Genomic DNA, 20,815 nt, shown 5'->3' with positions numbered 1-20,815 from the left:
CTTCTTTATTTAGTTCTGCGTCTCGAATTATTTTCTCCAAAAGTGGATTAAAGAAGTCGCACGAAAGGGAGTCGCCTTGTCTGAAACCTCGTTTGGTATCGAACGGCTTGGTGAGGTCCTTCCCGATTGCTCAACGTCAGCTTACGCAGCTGTATTAGTTTTGCGGGAATACCCAATTCAGAGATCGCGGCATAAAGGCAGCTTCTTTGCTGTCAAAAACAGTTTTGAAATCGACGAAGAGGTAGTGCGTGTCGATTCTCTTTTTACGGGTCTTTTCCAAGATTTGGCGCATGGTGAATTGCTAGTCAGTCCGTCGTCCGTTCATATTCTACAAAGAAGCTGATTCATGCTTCTTATAAGCTCATCGACGCCGTATTTGAACAGCTCGGCCATCTTGCTTTTTTTGATGTCAGCCTTCCAATAAAGGGACCGAATATTACAGGTGCATGCCCTTATATCATAATCCTTAATGCGTTTGCCATCGTCGTCATCAAAAGTGAGGTTTCTCTTTCGAAGCTGTTGTTTCATTTTCTTTGGGGCGTTTTTTACTTGGCGAGTCCTAAACCCAGCGCACAACCCTAGTGAGGGAGGGTTCGCCTTCTCACCTTAGCTCCCTTCAAACGGATGTTCTTTGGCTACTTAGAGGATACTTGGTCTGAGACCGAAAGCCGTGAGGTGCTTGAGCGGTATGTAAAAGATTCGTTCCTGGTCACTCCCAAGTGAATGGTGCTCACAGAACTTTCCTTACTTGCGTGAACTTCTACATATGGCTCCATGTTCGGCTCGAAATTCAACGTAGAATAACTCTTGCCAACAGGTGCTATTGCGGACTCAATTGAGAAGTAAAGCACTCTCTACATGAACAAGGACCAAAGTCTATCAGTTACTCATTATTCCCGTTGTGCTATATGGAGCATAGACATGAGCGATGACCACATCTGATAAGTCGTCGTTATGAGTTTTCGAGAGAATGGTTATGCGGAAGATTTATGGTCCATTGCGCATTAGCCACGGCGAATATGGCATTCGACGGAACGATAAGCTGTATGAGATATATGTACGACGACATTGACGTAGTTCAGCGAATGAAGAGACAGCGACTACGCTGGCTAGGTCATGTCGTCCGAATGGACGAAAACACTCCAGCTTTGAAAGTATTCGACGCAGTAGCCGCCGGAGGAAGCAGAGAAAGAAGAAGACCTTCACTCCTTTGGAATTTATTAAAATGGATTTTCAAAAGCTATTTTTAGGGTCTGAAGAGACACATTAAGCAACTTAGTTGCGGAAATTAAAGACAACACAAGAATTAGATATTATATATATGTACAAATATAGTTACCAATACTATTCGCTCCATTAAGCATTCCTGTAAAAATAATTGATTGATTTAATATTAACTTGCATTCTGCTTGTCAGCCCTGCAGCTGTCAATCTTCATCAATATGCTGATATTTTTGCAACGCTGCGTGCACTGCCAATCATCGAGTAATCTTACTTAGCTCTTACCAGACTTTTAGTATCATACTACGAATTCACACAGAATGGAGCAGCAATTCCGTGCTTGGTTGCGCTACTCGCTCGTCTTCGGCTTCTATATAAGTCCAACGCCAAACGCCTGTAAGAAATCAGCGCAGGCAACCAGCCTCTCGCGCACCAACCACGGTTTTACATGTTCACTGCAGCGTTTAAAAAAGCTCTACTTGTACGTGCTGCTGCCCTGGCTCTGCGTGCTTTACGTGAATGGTCTGGCTTCGCGCAAACCCATATCTGGCACCGTGCTCAGCTGGACCGTGGCGATGGTGGATTTTAGCTCACAAGCGCTCTCCAATATAGTCATGGCGGCCGAAGGTATCTGGCGTCAGCAGCAGCACGAGACATTCCTGCGGCTACTGCACGAAATCGAATTCTCACTGCGGCTGCGGCTCAGACTGGATATCAAATTGGATGTGTTTCTGCCACGTGTGCGTCAGCTGTTAAGATTTCAGCTTTGGCTTTCCGCCATTTGTGTGCTTATATTCGTGTATAATTTTATTAAATGGCAATATATCGGCTACTTTTGGTATTCCATTTGGTTTGCGATTGCGATGCGCTTACGCTTAATACAGCTGTTGATCTACGTGTGCGTGCTGCGTCATTACATGCGTTGTCTTTGCTTGAAATTGCAACAGCTTGTTGCCTACCGCATGGCGCCAAGCCAGCAGCTGTTGGATGTTAACTACGAAAAACTGCAAACACTGGCTTATCTATTGGCCATAAAGGATATATATGATTTGCTGTACAAGGCATTTGAGCTGCTCAATGCGTTCGCTGGCTGGTCGCTGTTTAGCATCATTTTCTGTTATATGCTGGACTATGGTTGTACGCTCTACTGGGCGCTGCTCAGCTGGGAGGGCTATCTCGAACGTCGCAACTACTACGTCGCGTGCTTTTGGTGGCTGCTGCCCATGACCATCATCATCTGGCATCTCTGTTATTTGTGCCATAATTGCAAGCAGTTGGTGCGTACGCAAGCAAATTACAAGATATCATGCCACAACTCCATTCTCTGCATACTTTCAGGATCGCTTGATAGCTAGCATGTTGTGCCGCATAATCGTTGTAAATTCCTCGCAATCCATGTGCGCTTATCGCATGTTGCTGCAACAATTCTGCACACAACTGCAGCTGCAGTGCATTGAGGTGACCGCAAGGAACTTCTTTACGCTGAACATACGACTGATAATGTCGGTAAGCCTAAAGGTACACTTAAATAAAATGTGTGAGGGAGTATTAATGGTTTTTCTTTGCAGATTTTTACCTGTATAGCGACTTATTTGGTGATAGTAATACAATTTTTAAATATTTAATTTTCAATCTAACAAATTATAGAAAAATTGGAATAAAAAAGGAAAAAATGTTAACCGCGATTGTATCGAAGCTGTAGTACCCTTGACAAATAAACAAGTTTCCACACATGAACGTAAATCTATCAATTTGTATGACAGAGGGATATGGCTGAATCGACTTGTCAGCTTGTCATGCTGATGACTGAATTGTATAGGGTGTCCATTTTAGCTCCTCTCTCATGTTAGAGCGCACGAGTTTAAGCATTAACGTAAAGTAAACAAACAAAATTTGTAGCAAAAGGACTAAGCCTAATAATGCCGAGATAAAAAATAATCTTTCTTGAAGAATTTTGCAATCCTGAATAACAACGGAAGGATATTAGCTTGCGGTGGTATTTATTAAAAATTTTAAATATGTTTTTATAGATCAAAATATATTCCGAAGGTAAGTTGAAGTAGAATTATATCGCCAAAGCGGCTATTTGAGGGATCCCTACCTTTTTAAAGAAAAAAGCCACAGAAATTTAAAATAATGTGGTGAATGTTTAATATCAGTCGAGAGAACATTCTTTGGCATTTAGTTTTTGAAGATTATCTCTTCCAAATGTTGGACACGGCAACGACTTAGATGATCCATCAGTTCAGTCTAATTTTCGATGACTCGTTCGAGCTTTCCACTACTATCAGCCTTGTTATCATGATGCGATTAAGGTCGCCATTGCCGGTTACGTTGGCACCGGCATCATTTTAGAAGAAATATGGATCGATGATTCCAGTGACCCACAAATGCACTAGACAGTGGTTGGCAGCTCTTGAATTTCTCCAAGTCCCAAATGCGGTATGTAAACCACTTTGAGCCAAAAATGGGTCTCATCGCTGAACAAACTTTGGCTCGAAAACGTCGGATTTTCTTGGAACTTTTCAAGAGCCCATAAACCGAAGCAATGCCGCTTGAGAAGGTCGACCGGCATCAGTTCTTCAAGATGTATTTTGTACACTTTCAATTTAAGATCTCCACGTAAAATGCGCCAAGTCGTTCCATACGTAAGTTCGAGTTGTTGTGAACGGCGGCGAAACGACTTTCCATCGTCTTCGTATACACTCTCAGCTACTGCGAGCTGGACGTGGTCTATTCGGTCGAAAGTTATCCAATAAGTAATATATGCTGGGTCTCAAAACGGGTGATGATAATGCGAATAGAGCGCTCAGTAGGCCGACTATGTTGAGCATAAGTTGAGTGAAGCATGCGTAACACATTCTTAACAGAACGTGAATTTTCAATATAAAGTGGCAAGGTTAAACGTTGTTCAGGCATAAGTCTTTCCATGATTTTCCAATCAATACTGCACAAAAATAACATGACAGCTTGACACGACTCTGGCGTAAATGTAATTGGATCACCCGTTATTTTGTGTATAAAGTTGGGTACTGTGACAGCGAGCTTAAAGCTGTTAAACATGTTTTCCACGTTGTAAATAATCCCAGACAAACTTTCGAAAAAGCTGTTGCAGAAATTAGAAGTAACCGAAAGTTTGTCCAAAAACTTATGGATATCTTGAATGTTACCTTAAAAGTTAGGAAGGCATTAATGTACTATTTATAAAATATCTGTATAGTTTTATCAACCATGTCGGAGAATACAGACTATATTTAATTTCCACCCAGCATAAATGCCGAAGCTACTAACATAAATGATTTTCTAGCGTTTAGAAAGCTTTCACATTTACTGAACTATGAAAGCGCTATGTAAATATTCTTGTATTTTCCATACGTGAGCTTTCATAAAAGCTCAAATTATTATTAAATGAAAGCTTCGAATTCGCGAAACAGTGGTGAAATCGAGGTGTAAGTAATTAATTTTACATGTTAAAAACTGAGAAGAAGTTAAAACTGCTTTTGGAAAGCTTTCACATGTACCAACTTTTGAAACCGCCATATATTCTTGCATTATCCATGCATGTGCTTTCATAAAAGCTCATTTAGGTTTACATATATTAATTGTGAAAGCTTTCACATGTACCAACCTTTGAAAGCGCCATATATTCTTGCATTTTCCATGCGTGTGCTTTCATAAAAGCTCATTTAGGTTTATATTAATTGTGAAAGCTTCAAATTCGTGAATAAGTTATTATGCGCTGGTCGCTTAGATCTTACCAGTGCTGACGTTAAGATTTCAATACTGAACTTTATGTGATAAAATCTAAAAAGAACTTAAAACTTTAAGGGTTATGGTAAAATAGTGCATAACAAATTCTTTTTTATGAAGACGAATTATTCATTTTGTTAAAACATCCATAGTTTTAGGTTCGGCTATGTGTACTTATGTATGCTATATTGTAGTTTCCATTTTTACTCTTCCTCAGCAAAAAAAAAACGAACTATTTTGCAAAAAAAACGTTTGAGAAATATAATTTTTATTGTGAAGGTTCTTTGCTGAGTAACTGGCAGCGTTAAATGGTCAGAATTCACTCGTTTGTTCGCTTACCTTCTCGTGGCTAAAGAACACGCTCACCGTCATCGTTATGCCGCAAGCAAGCGCACTCTCCATAGTGCTTTCGTGGCACTTTGAATTATGAATGTAATTTTATTTACTTATAATCAGTTATATCTATTTACATGTCAATCAATTAACGCGTCAAGTGCTTGCCACATATGAACTTAATTGACCCAAAAAGCTAAGTTAATACTTACTCGTACACCAAAGAAAGTCCACGCGAAATGGAGCAGCAATTGCGAGCTTGGTTACGCTATTCGCTCTTTTTCGGGCTCTACATAAGTCCAAACTTGAAAACAAGTTACATAAATAACAGACTTTCCGCGCACAGCAAGCGTCTAGCATGGCTAGAGCGCCAGCCAATCTCAACAAAACAACGTTTGAAGGAAATTTGTCTGTACATACAGCTTGTTGGAATTTGTGTAGTGTTTGTGAAAGGGCTTGTGTCATTGAAACCCATACCGGGCAGGGCCAGCGAAGCAGTGAGCACTCTGTTATACGCTTTACAAGCGTTAACTTGTATAATCATTGTGGCTGAAGGTCTATGGCGTCAACAGCAGCAGGAAGCATTCTTGAGGCTGCTGCACGAAATTGAATTCTCACTGAAGCTACGGCTGCGAGAGAACATTAAATTGCATTGTTGGATATCTTGTGCGCGTTGGCACCTTCAATATCTGTTTTGGCTATCGCTCATTTGCTTCGTTATTGCGGTTTATTATTTTATGGAATTAGAACATTTGGCTTACTATTGGTATGCCATTTGGTATAACATTATCATTCGTCTGCGTATCATACAGTTATGCGTTTACGTGTGTGCCTTGCGAAATTATATGGAGTGTCTGTGCATGAAATTAGAACAGCTTGTTGCATACCGTATGGCACCAAGCCAACAGCTGCTGGATGTTAACTATGAAAAACTGCAAACTTTGGCATATCTCTCGGCCATTAAGGATATCTACGACTTACTCTTTAAGGCATTTGAGCTGCTCAGTGAATTCGCCGGCTGGTCATTCTTTGCTATAATAACCACTAGCATTTTTGACTATGGTTGTACGCTCTACTGGATACTGCTAAGCTATGAGGGTTTTATGGAGAGTCCCACCTACTATGTGGCAGGTGTTTGGTGGTTGGTACCTATGACCGCTACCATCTGGCATATTTGTTACCTGTGTCATAAATGTTCGCAACTTGTAAGCGTAAGAAATCGCAATAACTGCTTCACTTAATCATTTCTTAACATACTTTTAGGATCGCTTGTTGGCCGCTAGATTGCGTCGTCTAATATTTATGAGTTCTTCGCAGTCCATGCGTTCTTATCGTATTTTATTGCAATTATTCTGCACACAGTTAGAGCTGCAGTGCATTGTAGTGACCGGCAGGAATTTCTTTATATTAGACTTGCGTTTGATAACAGCGGTGAGCCCTAATGTATGCTTTAGAAAACTAATTCTGAATTAATTATTGTTCTTTTGCACAGATTTTAGCAACTATGACTTCGTATATGGTGGTGTTGATACAATTTCTGTATGCTTGAAGACAATTTACATATGCAGATGCAAATAAGTATTAATAGTGGCGCCTGGAAGGAATAATCCCGTACATATTGACATTAGATATATTTGAAAATATTTCGTAAAAGGAAGCTCTGGGAAGTCATGAAAAATAAAAAAACAATAATAATAAATACCTATGATGCATACATACTCATACTACCATATGAAATTGCTAACGCTTGGGCTAACTTTTGAAGCGTCGGATATTTGGTTCATGAAGCCTACTTAACATGACCGAATTATACACTACCCTAAACTCAATATAATTAAAACTTTACACATAGTGTCTTCAAATAGTGTAACCCCACATCAAGGTATAGTCAAAATCGTATCAGCACTTTTGTAGCCAGCATATACCGCACATGAGCACCACAGTACCTAAGGCTGATTATTTACCGAAAGTATCGGCCAAAATATGAGATCTGTAAATGAGAGTAATGTGATAAGTAGAGACCCTATAATATATATATATATATATATAAATCATTAACGTGACGATCTGAGACGATTTAGCAATATCCGTCTGTCGGTCTGCATGTACATATACGAATTTGTTTCACAGTTTTTGAGATATCGTTCTGAAATTTTACACACGTTCTTCTCTCAGCAAGAAGCTGCTCATTTGTCGGAATGGCTGATATCGGACCACTGTTGCATATAGTTGCAATACAAACTGAACGATCGGAATCTAGTGCTTGCATAGCAAAGTTTTCCCTTTGACGAGATATTTTCACGAAATTTAGCATCAATTATTATCCAAGACAACGCTACAATATATGAAGATATTTTCTGGATTGAATTACTATAGCATATAGCCGGCATACAAACTGAACGATCAGAAAAAAGTTCTTGCATTGTAAACTTTTGCATTTACAAGATATATTCATGAAATTTGATACAGCTTATTTTCTAAGGCAACAATGTAATCTCCGAAGAAATTGTTCAGATCGGCTTACTATAGCATTTATCTGCCATACAAACTGAACGATCAGAAAAAAGTTCTTGCATGGAAAACTTTTGCATATGACAAGATATATTCATGAAATTTGGTACAGCTTATTTTCTAAGGCAACAATGTAATCTCCGAAGAAATTGTTCAGATCGGTTAACTATAGCATATTGCCGCCTCACAAACTGACCGATCAAATATATGTCCTTATATGGGAAAATTTTTTATATGTCAAGTTATTTCCAAGAACTTTTGACAAGAACATCGCTATAACCTGACGAACCTATTTTCAAGATCGGACCCCTGTATCACATAGCCGTCATAGAAATCGAACGATCAAAACTAAGTTTTGTAGGGAAACTTTTTTATTTGTAAAGGGTATTTCGGCTTTGGTGCAGCCAAATTTAACGTTTTTCTTGTTGTAAAATAAAATACTATGTTTATTAAGTCATTTCACATTATCAGTTGTTTTTGATATTTCATAGTTACTCATACGCACTGTTGGGTGTAATTGGTGAGTTGAGCTGTTTATTTTTGGAATTTTACTATCGGGAAATTTGCTTTTAATAAAAAATATGAACATTTCGCAATTATAATAAATTAATAATTTTGTATTAATCGCAGAATTTTTAACGGTTAAAGTACTTCAGAATTTGAGGAATTTTTTTAAAAAAAACTGTATACACATTTTGTGTATACACACAGTGGACGTCTGCGTTCGAGATTTGATAGCAAAAGCGAACAATACAAAATATTATTTATGCTTATTTATAATTTATTAAGTACCAAAGTAGTACTAAAGGTAGAAAAGTTTATATGTAAATACCTTAAGGTTACGTATACGCACTGTTGAATGTCAGAGACTGGTTATAACGGAGCTATCAATGCAAAAAATGTTATTTTTAATTTTTTTTTTTAGAAATTTGTTACTTTAAAACTAAATAGATTAATAAAAAATATATTTTACAATAATATTAGGATTTTTTATAAAAATCATTTTATAAAAATTTTTTACTGCGCGCTCAGTGGATATCGGTTGATGATTTGATAGTAATAAACAATATTATTTATGCTCATTTATAATTTATAAGGTACTAAATAGGAAAGTTTGCAAATACTATTGTACCTTAAGGTTACGTATACGCACTGTTGAATGTCAGTGACTGGATATAACGGAGCTATCAATGCAAAAATGTTATTTTTGGTTTTTTTTTGGAAATTTGTTACTTTAAAACTAAATAGATTAATAAAAAATATATTTTACAATAATATTAGGATTTTTTATAAAAATCATTTTATAAAAATTTTTTACCGCCCGCTCAGTGGATATCTAGATTGAAGATTTGATAGTAATAAACAATATTAGTTACGCTTATTTATAATTTATAAGGTACTAATTAGGAAAGTTTGCAAATACCTTAAGGTTACGTATACGCACTGTTGAATGTCAGTGACTGGTTATAACGGAGCTATCAATGCATAAAATGTTATTTTTCTGTTTTGTTCTTAGAAATTTGTTCCTTTAAATCGAAATATATAAATAGAAAAATAGATTTTGCAATAATTTAAAAAAAATATAAACAATAAATATATACCTACATATTTTGGTTCACCACTTTATTATAACACATTTCGTTTTTTCCAAAAAAAAAATACAATATTTAGATAGTCAAAAACTGTCTTATTATCACCAAATAAGCAGTTATCGCAATGGAAATCTGAAATAAAGTATACATAAATTGTTTTATATACATAGTTCTTATTGGGACTAAAGCATATACGTGGGCTTACCGACATGAGTAACTGCATATCTAAAATGAAAAATCCCTTCGCGGACACCTCAAGCGGTTGCAGTTGCAGTTGCATAGTGAACTGCTGTAAGCACAGGCGATAAGCGCGCGATGAACGCGCAGAACTGCTAATAATTATTTTGCTTAATAAATTGGCTATTAAGCGATCCTAAAAGTAGGCAATATAAAGTATGCGCGTGGATCAATGGAGTTAAAAATATTAATTATGATATATGTATGTAAATAAAATATAATTAAATCTTAAGCTCAATTTACGAACTAAATGTAATAGGATGTGTTCCGAAAGGTAGACTTTAATATACATTTTAGTAATGAACCCTAAATGTATGCAATATTTTTAAGCAATTTTTAATAATTGTTTTTATTTGTAAAAATTTTGGGTAGTGACGATGCCCAACATGGCTCTATTAATCAATTTTTGACTATGAACTCCTAAAAGCAGGCAAAAGATTTGTAGGAAAACTAACTTTTAAAATATTAAGTTCAAAAAATAAAATAATTCTTATAAAATAATCTTTATATATAAAATGGATTAAAAAAATGCGCTTGCAAATAATCCTAAATGTATGCGATACATATTTCCTTAAAATTTTTACAACAATAACAAAAATACGCTCGAAAATAATCCTAAATATATGCAATACGATTTTTTAATGTATCATTTTTTAAATTAGTTTTAATTCATAGTAATTTAAGGTAATTGTGAACATCAGAGATGACGTATGTTTTAGAAATTTAATAAACCGTTGGCTATGACATCCTAAATGTAGGCAATAATTAGTTTTATTTAATAATTTTCTAAAAGAGTCTTTCTTTATAATACTTCAGCGATTATCAGCATTGCTGTATTGACCATAAATGTGTTAAAGCTTTATACTCCTAAAAGTAGGCAATAAAGTACCTTTCAAATTAAAATAAAATTATTATTTTTATATTATTGAATAATATAATAACATATATAGAGGCCGTATTTTTTTAACAATTTAATAAACCCTTGGCTATGAGTTCCTAAATGTAGGCAATAAATACTAATAATTAATCAATTATTAGAAAAGTTTTTCTTTATAATACTTCAGCGATCCTCAGCATTGCTGTATTGACTATACATTTGTTAAAGCTTTATACTCCTAAAGGTAGGCAATAAAGTTCCTTTTAAATTAAAATAAAATTATTACTCATTGAATAATATAAAAACATATTTTATCTCTAAATTTGCTTGTCTGCTGAACCAAAAAGAAGCAATACTATTTATAAAGTGAATATATGAGCTTTAAGATACTTCAAAAGCAGTTAATACAATAAAAAATGAGATAAAAAAATGTTTAGAATAAATGAGATTTAAAACTTACGCTAGTTACTCATCTTAAATGTAGGCAATATAAATTTTTTAAGTAAAATTGTGTCTTCCAAAAATTGCTTATTGTGAACATTTTCACTCACCAACTGTTTGCAGTTATCACTTAACCGACAGATATGCCAGACCATAGCAATCATGGAAATAATCCACCATATGCTCGCTATATAGTAATAACGGCGTTTAGCACTGCCGTCTAATATCAATTGCGACCAATATATATTGCAAGTGATGTCGAGCATACAGCATGATATATTGCTACACAGCGACCAGCCGGCGAAATCGTTTAGTAAATGAAACGCTTCACAGAGCAGCGCATACACTTCCTTGACAGCCAGCAAATATTCGAGCGTTAACAGCTTTGCATAATTATAATCCAGCATTTGACTATCTGGCGCCGTGTGGTATGCTACAACTTGACTCAATTGCTTGCAGAGACAACGCATGTAATGCTGCAGCAAGCGCAAGTAAATCAGCAGTTGTATCACGCGTACACGCATGGTGATTATGAACCACAAGCCATACCAGAAGTAGCCGATGTATTGCAGCCAGAATGAGGTCAATAGAAAGAGCAAGAGACCCAGCAACCACACTGCCATCGAAAAGCACAAATGGTGCCGCAAACTCAACAGAAATTGCTGCTGTTCGATAGGCTGTCGCAGGCGCAGCTTAAAGGCGAATGCAATGCGCTGGAGCAGCAGCAGAAAGGCCTCGTGTTCTTGCTGCTTCCACAGTGTCTCAGCGATGATGAGCACGTTTGTGATGGCTTGTGCGGTGAAGAGTATGGTCGCCACCAGCCAGGTGAGCATGGTGTTGGGTATGCGTCGACGCCAATACAAGCCGTTTATATAGACTGCAAACACCCAAAGCAGCAAAGCATAGTTGTAGCAGCGCTGTAGACAAGAGATGAGCACATTTATTTTCTCAGAAAATGCGCTTCTTCGCTTCGTGTGCGCTCTACAGAGGCCGATTACATGTTGGTTTCGCGGCGTGTGCGCATTTCCCGTTTGAATGCCTAGAATTGCAGCGTAGCGAAACCAAGCTTGTAGCTGTTGCTCCATGACACGTCTAAATTAGTTGGAGACCGAGCTAATTGTTGCACTATCGGTTGCATGCAGATGCATTGATATGCAGGCATGTCAGAGTTATTTGATTAATTTTTCAATGAGATATCACTTAGCGCCGGTAAGATATGAATATATTGGGAATGGGAAAAATTTATTATTTATTGCCGGTGAAAAAGTACTGGCTCACCAACACCCACCTTGAGACCCAGCATTCACTATTGGATAATATTCGACCGAATAGATCACGTACAGCACGCAGTGAAGAAAATATAGCAGCCGTAGCTGAGAATGTACACGAAGACCATAGAGAGTCGATTCGGCGCTGTTTGTAGCAACTCGGACTGATGTTTAGAAGGACACGGCGCTTTTTACGTTGAGATCTTAAATTGAAAGCATATAAAATATAGTTTGTACAAGAACTGAAGCCGCTTGACCTTCCCAACCGAAATCGCTTCGCTATATGATCTCTTGAAAGGTTCCAAGAAGATCAAACGTTTACGAGTGGAAATATCGGTCCATATTTCTTCAAAAATGTTGCCAGTGAGAGCGTAACCGTCAATGGTGACCGTTATCGCGATATGATAACTGACTATTTTATGCCTGAAATTGAAGCTCGTTGTCTCCGCAACATTTGGTTTCAAGAATACGGCGTCACTTGCACACATCGCATCAACCAATGGATTTATAGAGAGCACACTTCGGTGAGCAGATAATTTCACGTTTTAGGTCGGTCGATTGGCCACCAATAACATGTGGTATCATACCGTTAGGCGTTTTCCTGTGGTGATATATAAAGTCTAAAGCCAATGCGGACAATCCCGCTTCAAATCAGGCCTTGAAGCAAAGCATCACGCGTGTCGTTTGCTTATTACCAGTAGAAATGCTCGAACGAGTCATCGAAAATTGGACTCAACGGATGGACTATCTGAAACCTAACCGCGGCCAACATTTTAAAGAGATAATCTTCAAAAAATAAATGCCAATGAATGTTCTTTTGAACGACAAAATAAACATTCCCAATTAAACTAGAAGTTCTTGCGTTTTTATTTTTAAGTAGGGAACCACGAAATGGATCACCCTTTACAGTGAAAAAGTTACGAAAATGTTCATTCCATACGAAGATTTTAAACCCTCTTTCTTTACTATGAATCGCCAACATGAAGGCAACGAATTTGAAATACTTTAGGTATGTGAAATTGGCTACGAAAAGGCGCCAATAGAGATGACATGGATGAAGAATAACTCGCATTAGCGATCTACCGTGACAACATTATCGTCCCGCCACTTGACCAAGACAAGTTGAAAACAGTTCTAATGCAGCGTAAGAATTACCGGCTGAGCTGTTTTAAGTCGGTGGTGAGAAGCTGGAAAGACACATGTTTCAGCTGCTAAGCATAATTTGGCCAGATGAAAACACGCCCAATGTTTGGAATATACGTCTGTGCTAATTATTGTGACATAAACATTCTTATCGTTGCATATAAGCTTCATTTGACAGTCTCCCACACAATACTAAGCTCCTTGTAAATAAACTGAATAGATCTTATCAGTGTGGCTTCAGATCATAGAACATATTTTCACAATTCGTCAAATTATGGAAAAGACTCTAGGTAAAAAGATCGACAGCCATCACCATTTTTTGACGATTTAAAATCCGTTGTGAAACTCTGTCAAAATTCGCTTATCTGCGAAATCTCATACGGTTATGCAAAATGACGGTGAGCACAACTATTAGCTCCGTCCAAATCGGGAAGAACCTTTCTGTGTCGTTCGATACCAGGCTGGTTATAGTCAGGGTGATACTCTCTCGTATATCTTCTTCTTTATAATGATGGACATCTGAACGCAGTAGCACTGTCTACTATAAAAGTACAATACATACAATGGGGTACACAGATGATTAATTTGGATATCTCGCAACTAGCATAAATTCCACCAAAATGTAAGCCTGGAGGTGTAGCGCAGAAAACTCTTACCCACGGGTGCTACTTTGGAATTGGAAGGCATTTGAGATCTTTTCCTCGACGAACAAAAATTACGTTCTATAAGGTTTCATGACTTCTGTCCTATTATATGGCGTAGTAACGCTGGCGATAACGATCCGTGATGAGAAAGCCCTTGAAGCATTAGAGAAAATCGTTTTCAGCAAGATCTTTGAATCCGTCCGCGTAAGCGATGAATATCGAAGAAGTTGAACTACGAACTGTATGGGTTCAACGGCGACATGAATATAGTCATGTCGTCCTCATTAAAGTTGATGCTCCAGCGAAAAGTGCCTTTGATTGAACGGAAACAAGGGCGCCCACGCAACCAAAAGGGGACCAAGTGCAAAGCATAGAGGTAAATGGCGAAGGTTTTTGTTGTCAGCTCAGAATGACACAACAGCGATACGCTTACCAAATAAATTGCGGGGATATTATATAAAAGTGTCTACATGTAGGCAATGAATTCGATTTTGTTTACCAGATCAAAACCACCTGCAACGGAAACGACTAAAAAGACATTTTCGCTAGAAAGCTTGCTGTACAGGTGCCAAAAATTTTTATTTAGAGCGTCTAAATGTATGCAATGAATTCGAAAGCGTTCAAAAAAGAAATGCCTCCTTAATGTAAGCAATGAATACAAATGCGAACTTTGTGTTTAAAGTAACACCGGGAGCCGGGATATCAAGCACTGTAAATAAATCTTGGAAATTTCCGTTTAGCTGATCGCTAGGATGTCTTCACCTTAATTACATATGGTAGAGGGATAGCTTGTTTTGTTTGGCCCACTTCAGTAACTATAAGTCTTTTATATATATTACTTTTGTTATTTTTTCTCTTTAAGAAATAATAATGTTTTATTTTCTAACAATTTCTTTAAAATTGTTTTAGTATTACCAAATGCATAGCCATGGCCGCGCAAAACTGGGGGATATAACTCATTTTTCATTAGCATTAGTGAGAAATGTTTAGCATACATGCAGGCTCACCGACATCATGAAGCGAAAGTCCAGAGTGAAGAATGCACGTGCCGTAATCTCAATGCGCTGCAGCTGCAACTGCATGGCGAATTGCTGCAAAACCAATTGATATTGCCGCCTCGCGCTTGCTGAATTCAAGCGAATCAGCTGGCTTAGTAAAAGCGACACAATGCCATCCTGTAAGTATGCTATATTTTATTTTTGCATGTAAAACCCAAATACATACCAGATGTCTGCAATTATCGCACAGATAACACAATTCGCAAATCAATGCCGCGACGGGAAGAAACCACCAGAGATCAGCCAAGTAGTAATAACGACGGCCCAAAAAATTATCGAAGCTTTGTAGGAGCCAGTAGAAGTTCGAGCTCAAATCCAATAGAGACGTAATGACAATGCCGAAGAGCGACCAACCAGCAAAGTCCTTCAGCAACTCGAAGGTCTCATAGAGCAGCATATAAGTCTCTTTGAGCGCCAGCAGTTGATGCAACGTGTCAAGCCGCCCATAATCAAAGTCCAACAAGCGGTGTTGCGGTGTCCGGCGGTAGGCCACCAGCTGTTGCAACTGCAAACAAAAGTCACGCAAGTAATGCCGTAATATGCGCAAATAAACGAGCAATTGCAGCGTGCGTACGCGTATGCTGCATATATACCACAGGCCCTGCCAAAAGTAGCCGCTATAATCCCGTATTACCCAGGTGGCCACCATGAATGGCACTATGCCGAGCACGGAGAAGGCCAGATGATATTTAAGTAAGCGTTTTATTTGCCACAGCAGCGTCGCGCTGTCAATGCGCCATTTAAGCCGCAGCTGCATTGACGCCTCAATCGCCTGCAACGCTTTGAGGAAGTCTTCATGTTGTTGCTGCTTCCACACCGCTTCCATTAAAATGAACGCGTTCGTGATTAAACGCGTTGCGAAGAGTATGGTTACTGCTATCCAATTGAGTTCAAGGCCCGGCGGAATCGTTTGCCAGCAAACACTGCACCCGAATACAATACAAATGATAAGAAACAACAGCCAATTGTAGCCGCGTTGCAGCCAGTAAGCGCGTGAGTTGGTGTGGCCGCGTACATCCCTGATATTGTCGTTGTCCGTGCACTTCGTGGCGCTCACGTAGATGCCGAAGAATGAACAAATGCGCAACCAAGCTTGCAATTGTTGCTCCATCACGCTGACGCTGCGGCGCTAATCGTGGTTGCTTCGAGCGAACGATGTTGTAGGAGTAATGAGTGAAGAGTGCAGTCATATATTAAGCGAGCGGCAGTCGAATTGATGACCTGATGCATTATTAATTAGCGCGAGATAGTAAGGATAACCATCAAAGGGCGCGAGCTAATAAAGATATCGATTAAAGTGTGTCAAGGTCAAAGCAGCGCCGCTCATGTGGAAACGTTTGGGAGGTATTTATCTGCTAAATATTTTGAAATGGAGTTACCACCTATCGATAAATTATTATAAAATTAGTGTGAAGCGTAAAGACAAAAGAAGACCCATTTGGAAGGGTTTCGAATAGACTCTAGTTTATATAAATAGAATTGCCACCAAACAAAAATTCGAAAGAAAAAATGTTTACAAAATTTGAAACGTGAAAGAAAAAAAATGGGGATGAGAAGTGAGAGTGGGTAAAAAAAAATTGTAATATACATAGTTGCCAACCAAAACAAAATTCAAAAAAGGGAAAAATTTTACCAACTGTACGTACAATGTGAAAGAAACAAAAACGTCTTGAGAAATATTAAATCTAAACATATTTTAGAGTAGAGTTGCCAACCAACACAAAATTCAAAATTAAAAAAAAAATTTACCAACTGTACGTACTTCGTGAAAGAACGAAAATCGTTCAGAAAAGGATTAAATATAAAAAAATGTTGTAATAGAGTTGCCAACTAAGGCGAAATTCAAAAAAGAGAAAAACTTTTGAAACTGTACGTATGGTGTAAAAACAAGAAAATTGTTCTGAAAGGAAATATATGTATATGAACGTATTTTGGAATAGAGTTGCCACCCAACAAAAATTCAAAAGAGATAAATTTTTACAAATTGTACGTACGGTGTAAAGAAAGAAAATCGTTGTGACAGGTATTATATATAAACATATTTTGGAATAGAGTTGCCACCCAACAAAAAATTCAAAAGTGAAAAAAATTACCAACTGTACGTACGACGTAAAAGAACAAAATTCCTTTGGAATAGAGTTGCCACCCAACAAAAATTCAAAAGAGAAAAATTTTTACAAATTGTACGTACGGTGTAAAAAAAGAAAATCGTTCTGAAATGTATTATATATAAACATATTTTGGAATAGAGTTGCCACCCAACAAAAAAATTCAAAAATGAAAAAAATTTACCAGCTGTACGTACGGCGAAAAAGAACAAAAATCGTCCTGAAAAGTATTATACATATTTAAACATATTTTGGAATACAGTTGCCATCCAACAAAAATTTAAAAAAAAATCCAAAAAAATTTACAAGTTGTACGTACGGTGTGGTGTAAAAGAAAGAAAATCGTCATGAGAAGCGTTAAGAATGTATACATATATCATTCATAAGCTGTTAAAGAATGCCATAGAGAAAGCATTATTATGACCTTAATATAAACATGTTTAAAACAGAGTTGCCACCTAGCGTAGAAACAAAATTTATTTATTTTCTAAATAAGTTTTTCAATGTTTTATTCGGATTTAAAAGAGATTTTCGATTTTTTGCAAGTTTTGTTTTAATATGAATTATGTTTTGAAAAAGTAGACGGCATTTTGAACCACCCTAATGAAAATATGCATCTGCTTCCTTAATATTATTTTAGGATTTCAAAATCTGCACCAGAATCACCAGATTCGTCACGACTACTGTGCATATCTGCTAATGAGCGTAAAATAGATTAACCATAGTTAGGCAAACTTACAGTTATTTATGGCTCACCGCTATGAGAAAACGCATTTCTAGTATGAAGAAACTGTGAGCCGACACTTCAATACGTTGTATTTGTAATTGTGCCGAAAATTGGTATAAAAGCAGACGTTGTGGTCTTAGAGCGCGATTTGCTGAGTTAATGATCATCAATTTAGACAACAATTGGGACACAGAGCGCGCCTAGAAGTTTGCGAAGATTTGCATTATTAAGTGTAGACTATAAAATGTATGTATATACGCACCAACTGCTGACAGTTATCGCACAAGTACATCAGATACCAGAGTATTGCCGCCAGCGGCAGCAACATAAAAAGGCCCGCAATTTCGTAATGACGCCGTCGAACGAATCCTTCGATACTCAGCAGCATCCAGTAGAGTGTGCAAATCGCGTCCAATAAATACGAGCTGATGCTGGCAAACAACGACCAGCCGGCGAAGTCGTTGAGCAGCTGAAATTCCTTGTGCAGCAGCTCGTAGATCTCCTTCACGGCCAATAAACGCTGGAGTAAGCACAAGCGCTCACAGTCTACATCCAAAATTTGACAGCGCAATGACAAGCGCGCTGCCACAATCGAACGCAGACGCGCGCACAAACATTGCAAGAAGTGGCGCAAGATGCACAGATAGACTATGAGCTGTATCAGGCGTATGCGTATAATTATGATCAACCAAATGCCATGCCAGAAATAGTCTACATAAGGCAACCACATGGTGGACAAGGCAAAGAGCGCGAATCCGAGCATCGAAAACACCAACAAATAAGCGATGAGCCGACGCAGACCGTTGAATAGTACCGCGTGTTGCACTTTGTGCTGCAACCGTAAGCGCAGTGTTACTTCAATCTGCTCCAGCAGCTGCAGAAAGCGATCATGTTGCGCCTGCTTGTGCCAAGCTTCGAGTAATATAAACAACACTGCCATCACATGCAGACTGTAGAGTAAAGTCGCGGCTACCCAAGAGATACCCGGCATCGTGGCGCGTGTTATTAAGCCATGCGTGTAGACTACGCCCAGCACAAGCATTAGCAGACACAGATAGAGACGTTGCCGCGTCAGTGTGCTGCAAATTGCTGCGCGTCGGCACCATTGTGCGCGCCTCCTCGTCTCAATCGCAAAATGGCTGCTTGTGCTGTTCACGTTGTGTATTGTGACGCGGAGGCTACTATCCTCAAAAGCGCCTACATAGATACCGAAATATGTGCAGTAGCGCAACCAACCGCGCAGCTGCCTTTCCATTGGGAGTTTACAGAGTTTCTGGTGGAAAATTTAACGCTGCAGTTGTGGTGTGGCCAATATGTATTGTAATTAAATATGCGATTCTTATCACCGCAAAGATAAGCTGTATACACTGTGGGGTGTTTGTTTAATGCGTTGTAGGTACAGTGAAGAGCTGTTAAAGTTAACAAATACATATTTATATTAGAGAGCATGGCCGCGCACTGATAGCAGTTGAGCTTTGAATGGCTATGGAACGAAAGTTGGCAGTTCAACATTTGACTTGCTTAAAAATAGCTAAGGTAAGGTCGTGTAGTAACAGTATGATACGAGTATGATGAATGATAGTCCTAACCATCTGGGTTTTTCTTTTTTGTAGCGACAAAAATAGTTTCTCAACTGTGCACTATAGAATCCTGCCGGACTGTTAGTTTTTAATCTCATAAAAATCCGAATCCACTCAGGCGACGCCAAGTTCATTCACGTCTTTCCGGCTTACTTCATTTACCGGTCTCCGGATCAGGGAATTTTTATTTGAATATTAACTTTAGGAATTCTAGATTTTTCTTCTTAGTACGCAGTTAGGATATAGTGAAAAATAGGTCCTGTGTTGCTGATGTATAGGCGTCCACAGTTGTGCTTTCTTTAGTGGTAGACTCCGTCTGCAGATGATGTTATATGAGGTTAACCTTCAGTATAATTTTGCAGTTGCGGTCATATAATTATGAACTTGCAGAAGCTTACAAACGCTGTATAAAGATTTACATGGAAGCTGAGTGTAAAAAAACTATATCTACAATAGTTTTTCGAAGGTTTCGGCCTTTGACTGGCGTCAGAAATGTACTGAAAAAGTTTTGCCTCAGAAAAGCCACCTTAACTTTTGGTAAAACAGCTGGAAACATGTTTGACGTATAAGTTAAGACGAAATCAGTGAAGAGGGGATCCTATGTGATATACCTATTGAGATTTCAGGAAAGAAACGTGGAATATTTAAATAAGAAAGACTAATGTGTATGCCATTAGAGAAGCAAAAAAGGTAAACGCTAAATTAGGGTTTCCAACAGGCAGAAAGGCTGAAGCTTTTCAATGAATTGTTAAGGCAAAGAGGGAAGAGCTTCAAAAGGCACTACTTGAAGTAAATACTCGCTGCGGTCCAGGGCGGTCCAGTAGACTTGAACACTGGTTGTTTTGACATTTCCAGAAATACCAAATGCTGCCCGAAAGCCAAGTGACATTACCACCCCGTTCCCACAACAATCGGCTCTATGTAACTGGAATGATAATTGGATTATTTTGTTCAAGGACTCGGCGGAGTTCTTCAAAGTTAATTCCAATTACCATTAATGCAACAAAATTGAGACTTGTACCTGTAGCATTGAGCCCTGAGACACTTATATCGTTGCGACTTCGTTACATTGTGAAATAACAGCTGGTCATCCTCCTTTTGGCGTTTATACTTGTATATCCACTCAGTTGGTACCTTCAGAGCTACAAAACGCTGTTTCAATGGAGGGATTGTAGTAACTGTGACCCCGTTTCCACAACAAATGGTTGCAACTAGATTTCTTTCATCAAGAACTACTAACTCGACGGCAATCTTGAAAGTTTTTTATAGAGTGTTTTTTGCCGTTAATGCAACAGAACTGAGACCGGTACTTACCGATTTGAGAC

General features: G+C 38.2%; 3 protein-coding genes across 3 annotated transcripts; 1 reads left to right on the top strand and 2 right to left on the bottom strand.

Moving 5' to 3' along the window:
- The first annotated feature begins 1,541 nt into the window (after positions 1-1,541).
- Positions 1,542-2,846, top strand: LOC120776179. Its single transcript, XM_040106796.1, has 3 exons — positions 1,542-2,498; positions 2,560-2,727; positions 2,790-2,846. Exons 1-3 carry the CDS (start codon positions 1,542-1,544, stop codon positions 2,844-2,846), a joined length of 1,182 nt encoding a protein of 393 aa, XP_039962730.1.
- A 6,636-nt stretch (positions 2,847-9,482) lies between these two features.
- LOC120774668 (putative gustatory receptor 39b) lies at positions 9,483-12,047 on the bottom strand. Its single transcript, XM_040104397.1, has 3 exons — positions 11,073-12,047; positions 9,613-9,780; positions 9,483-9,539 (listed from the first exon to the last, which is right to left on the bottom strand). The coding sequence occupies exons 1-3, from the start codon at positions 12,045-12,047 to the stop codon at positions 9,483-9,485; spliced, it is 1,200 nt and encodes a 399-aa protein (XP_039960331.1).
- Positions 12,048-14,867: 2,820 nt separating this feature from the next.
- Positions 14,868-16,186, bottom strand: LOC120774667 (putative gustatory receptor 39b). The gene is made up of 3 exons (XM_040104396.1): positions 15,242-16,186; positions 15,025-15,192; positions 14,868-14,959 (listed from the first exon to the last, which is right to left on the bottom strand). The coding sequence occupies exons 1-3, from the start codon at positions 16,184-16,186 to the stop codon at positions 14,912-14,914; spliced, it is 1,161 nt and encodes a 386-aa protein (XP_039960330.1). The 3' UTR covers positions 14,868-14,911.
- Positions 16,187-20,815: the final 4,629 nt, after the last annotated feature.

The sequence above is a fragment of the Bactrocera tryoni genome, chromosome 4 (genome assembly GCF_016617805.1).
Source record: "Bactrocera tryoni isolate S06 chromosome 4, CSIRO_BtryS06_freeze2, whole genome shotgun sequence".
NCBI classification, from domain to species: Eukaryota; Metazoa; Arthropoda; class Insecta; order Diptera; family Tephritidae; genus Bactrocera; species Bactrocera tryoni.
The sequence above is the reverse complement of the archived record's forward strand: the minus strand, read 5'-3'. Positions and strand labels throughout refer to the sequence as shown.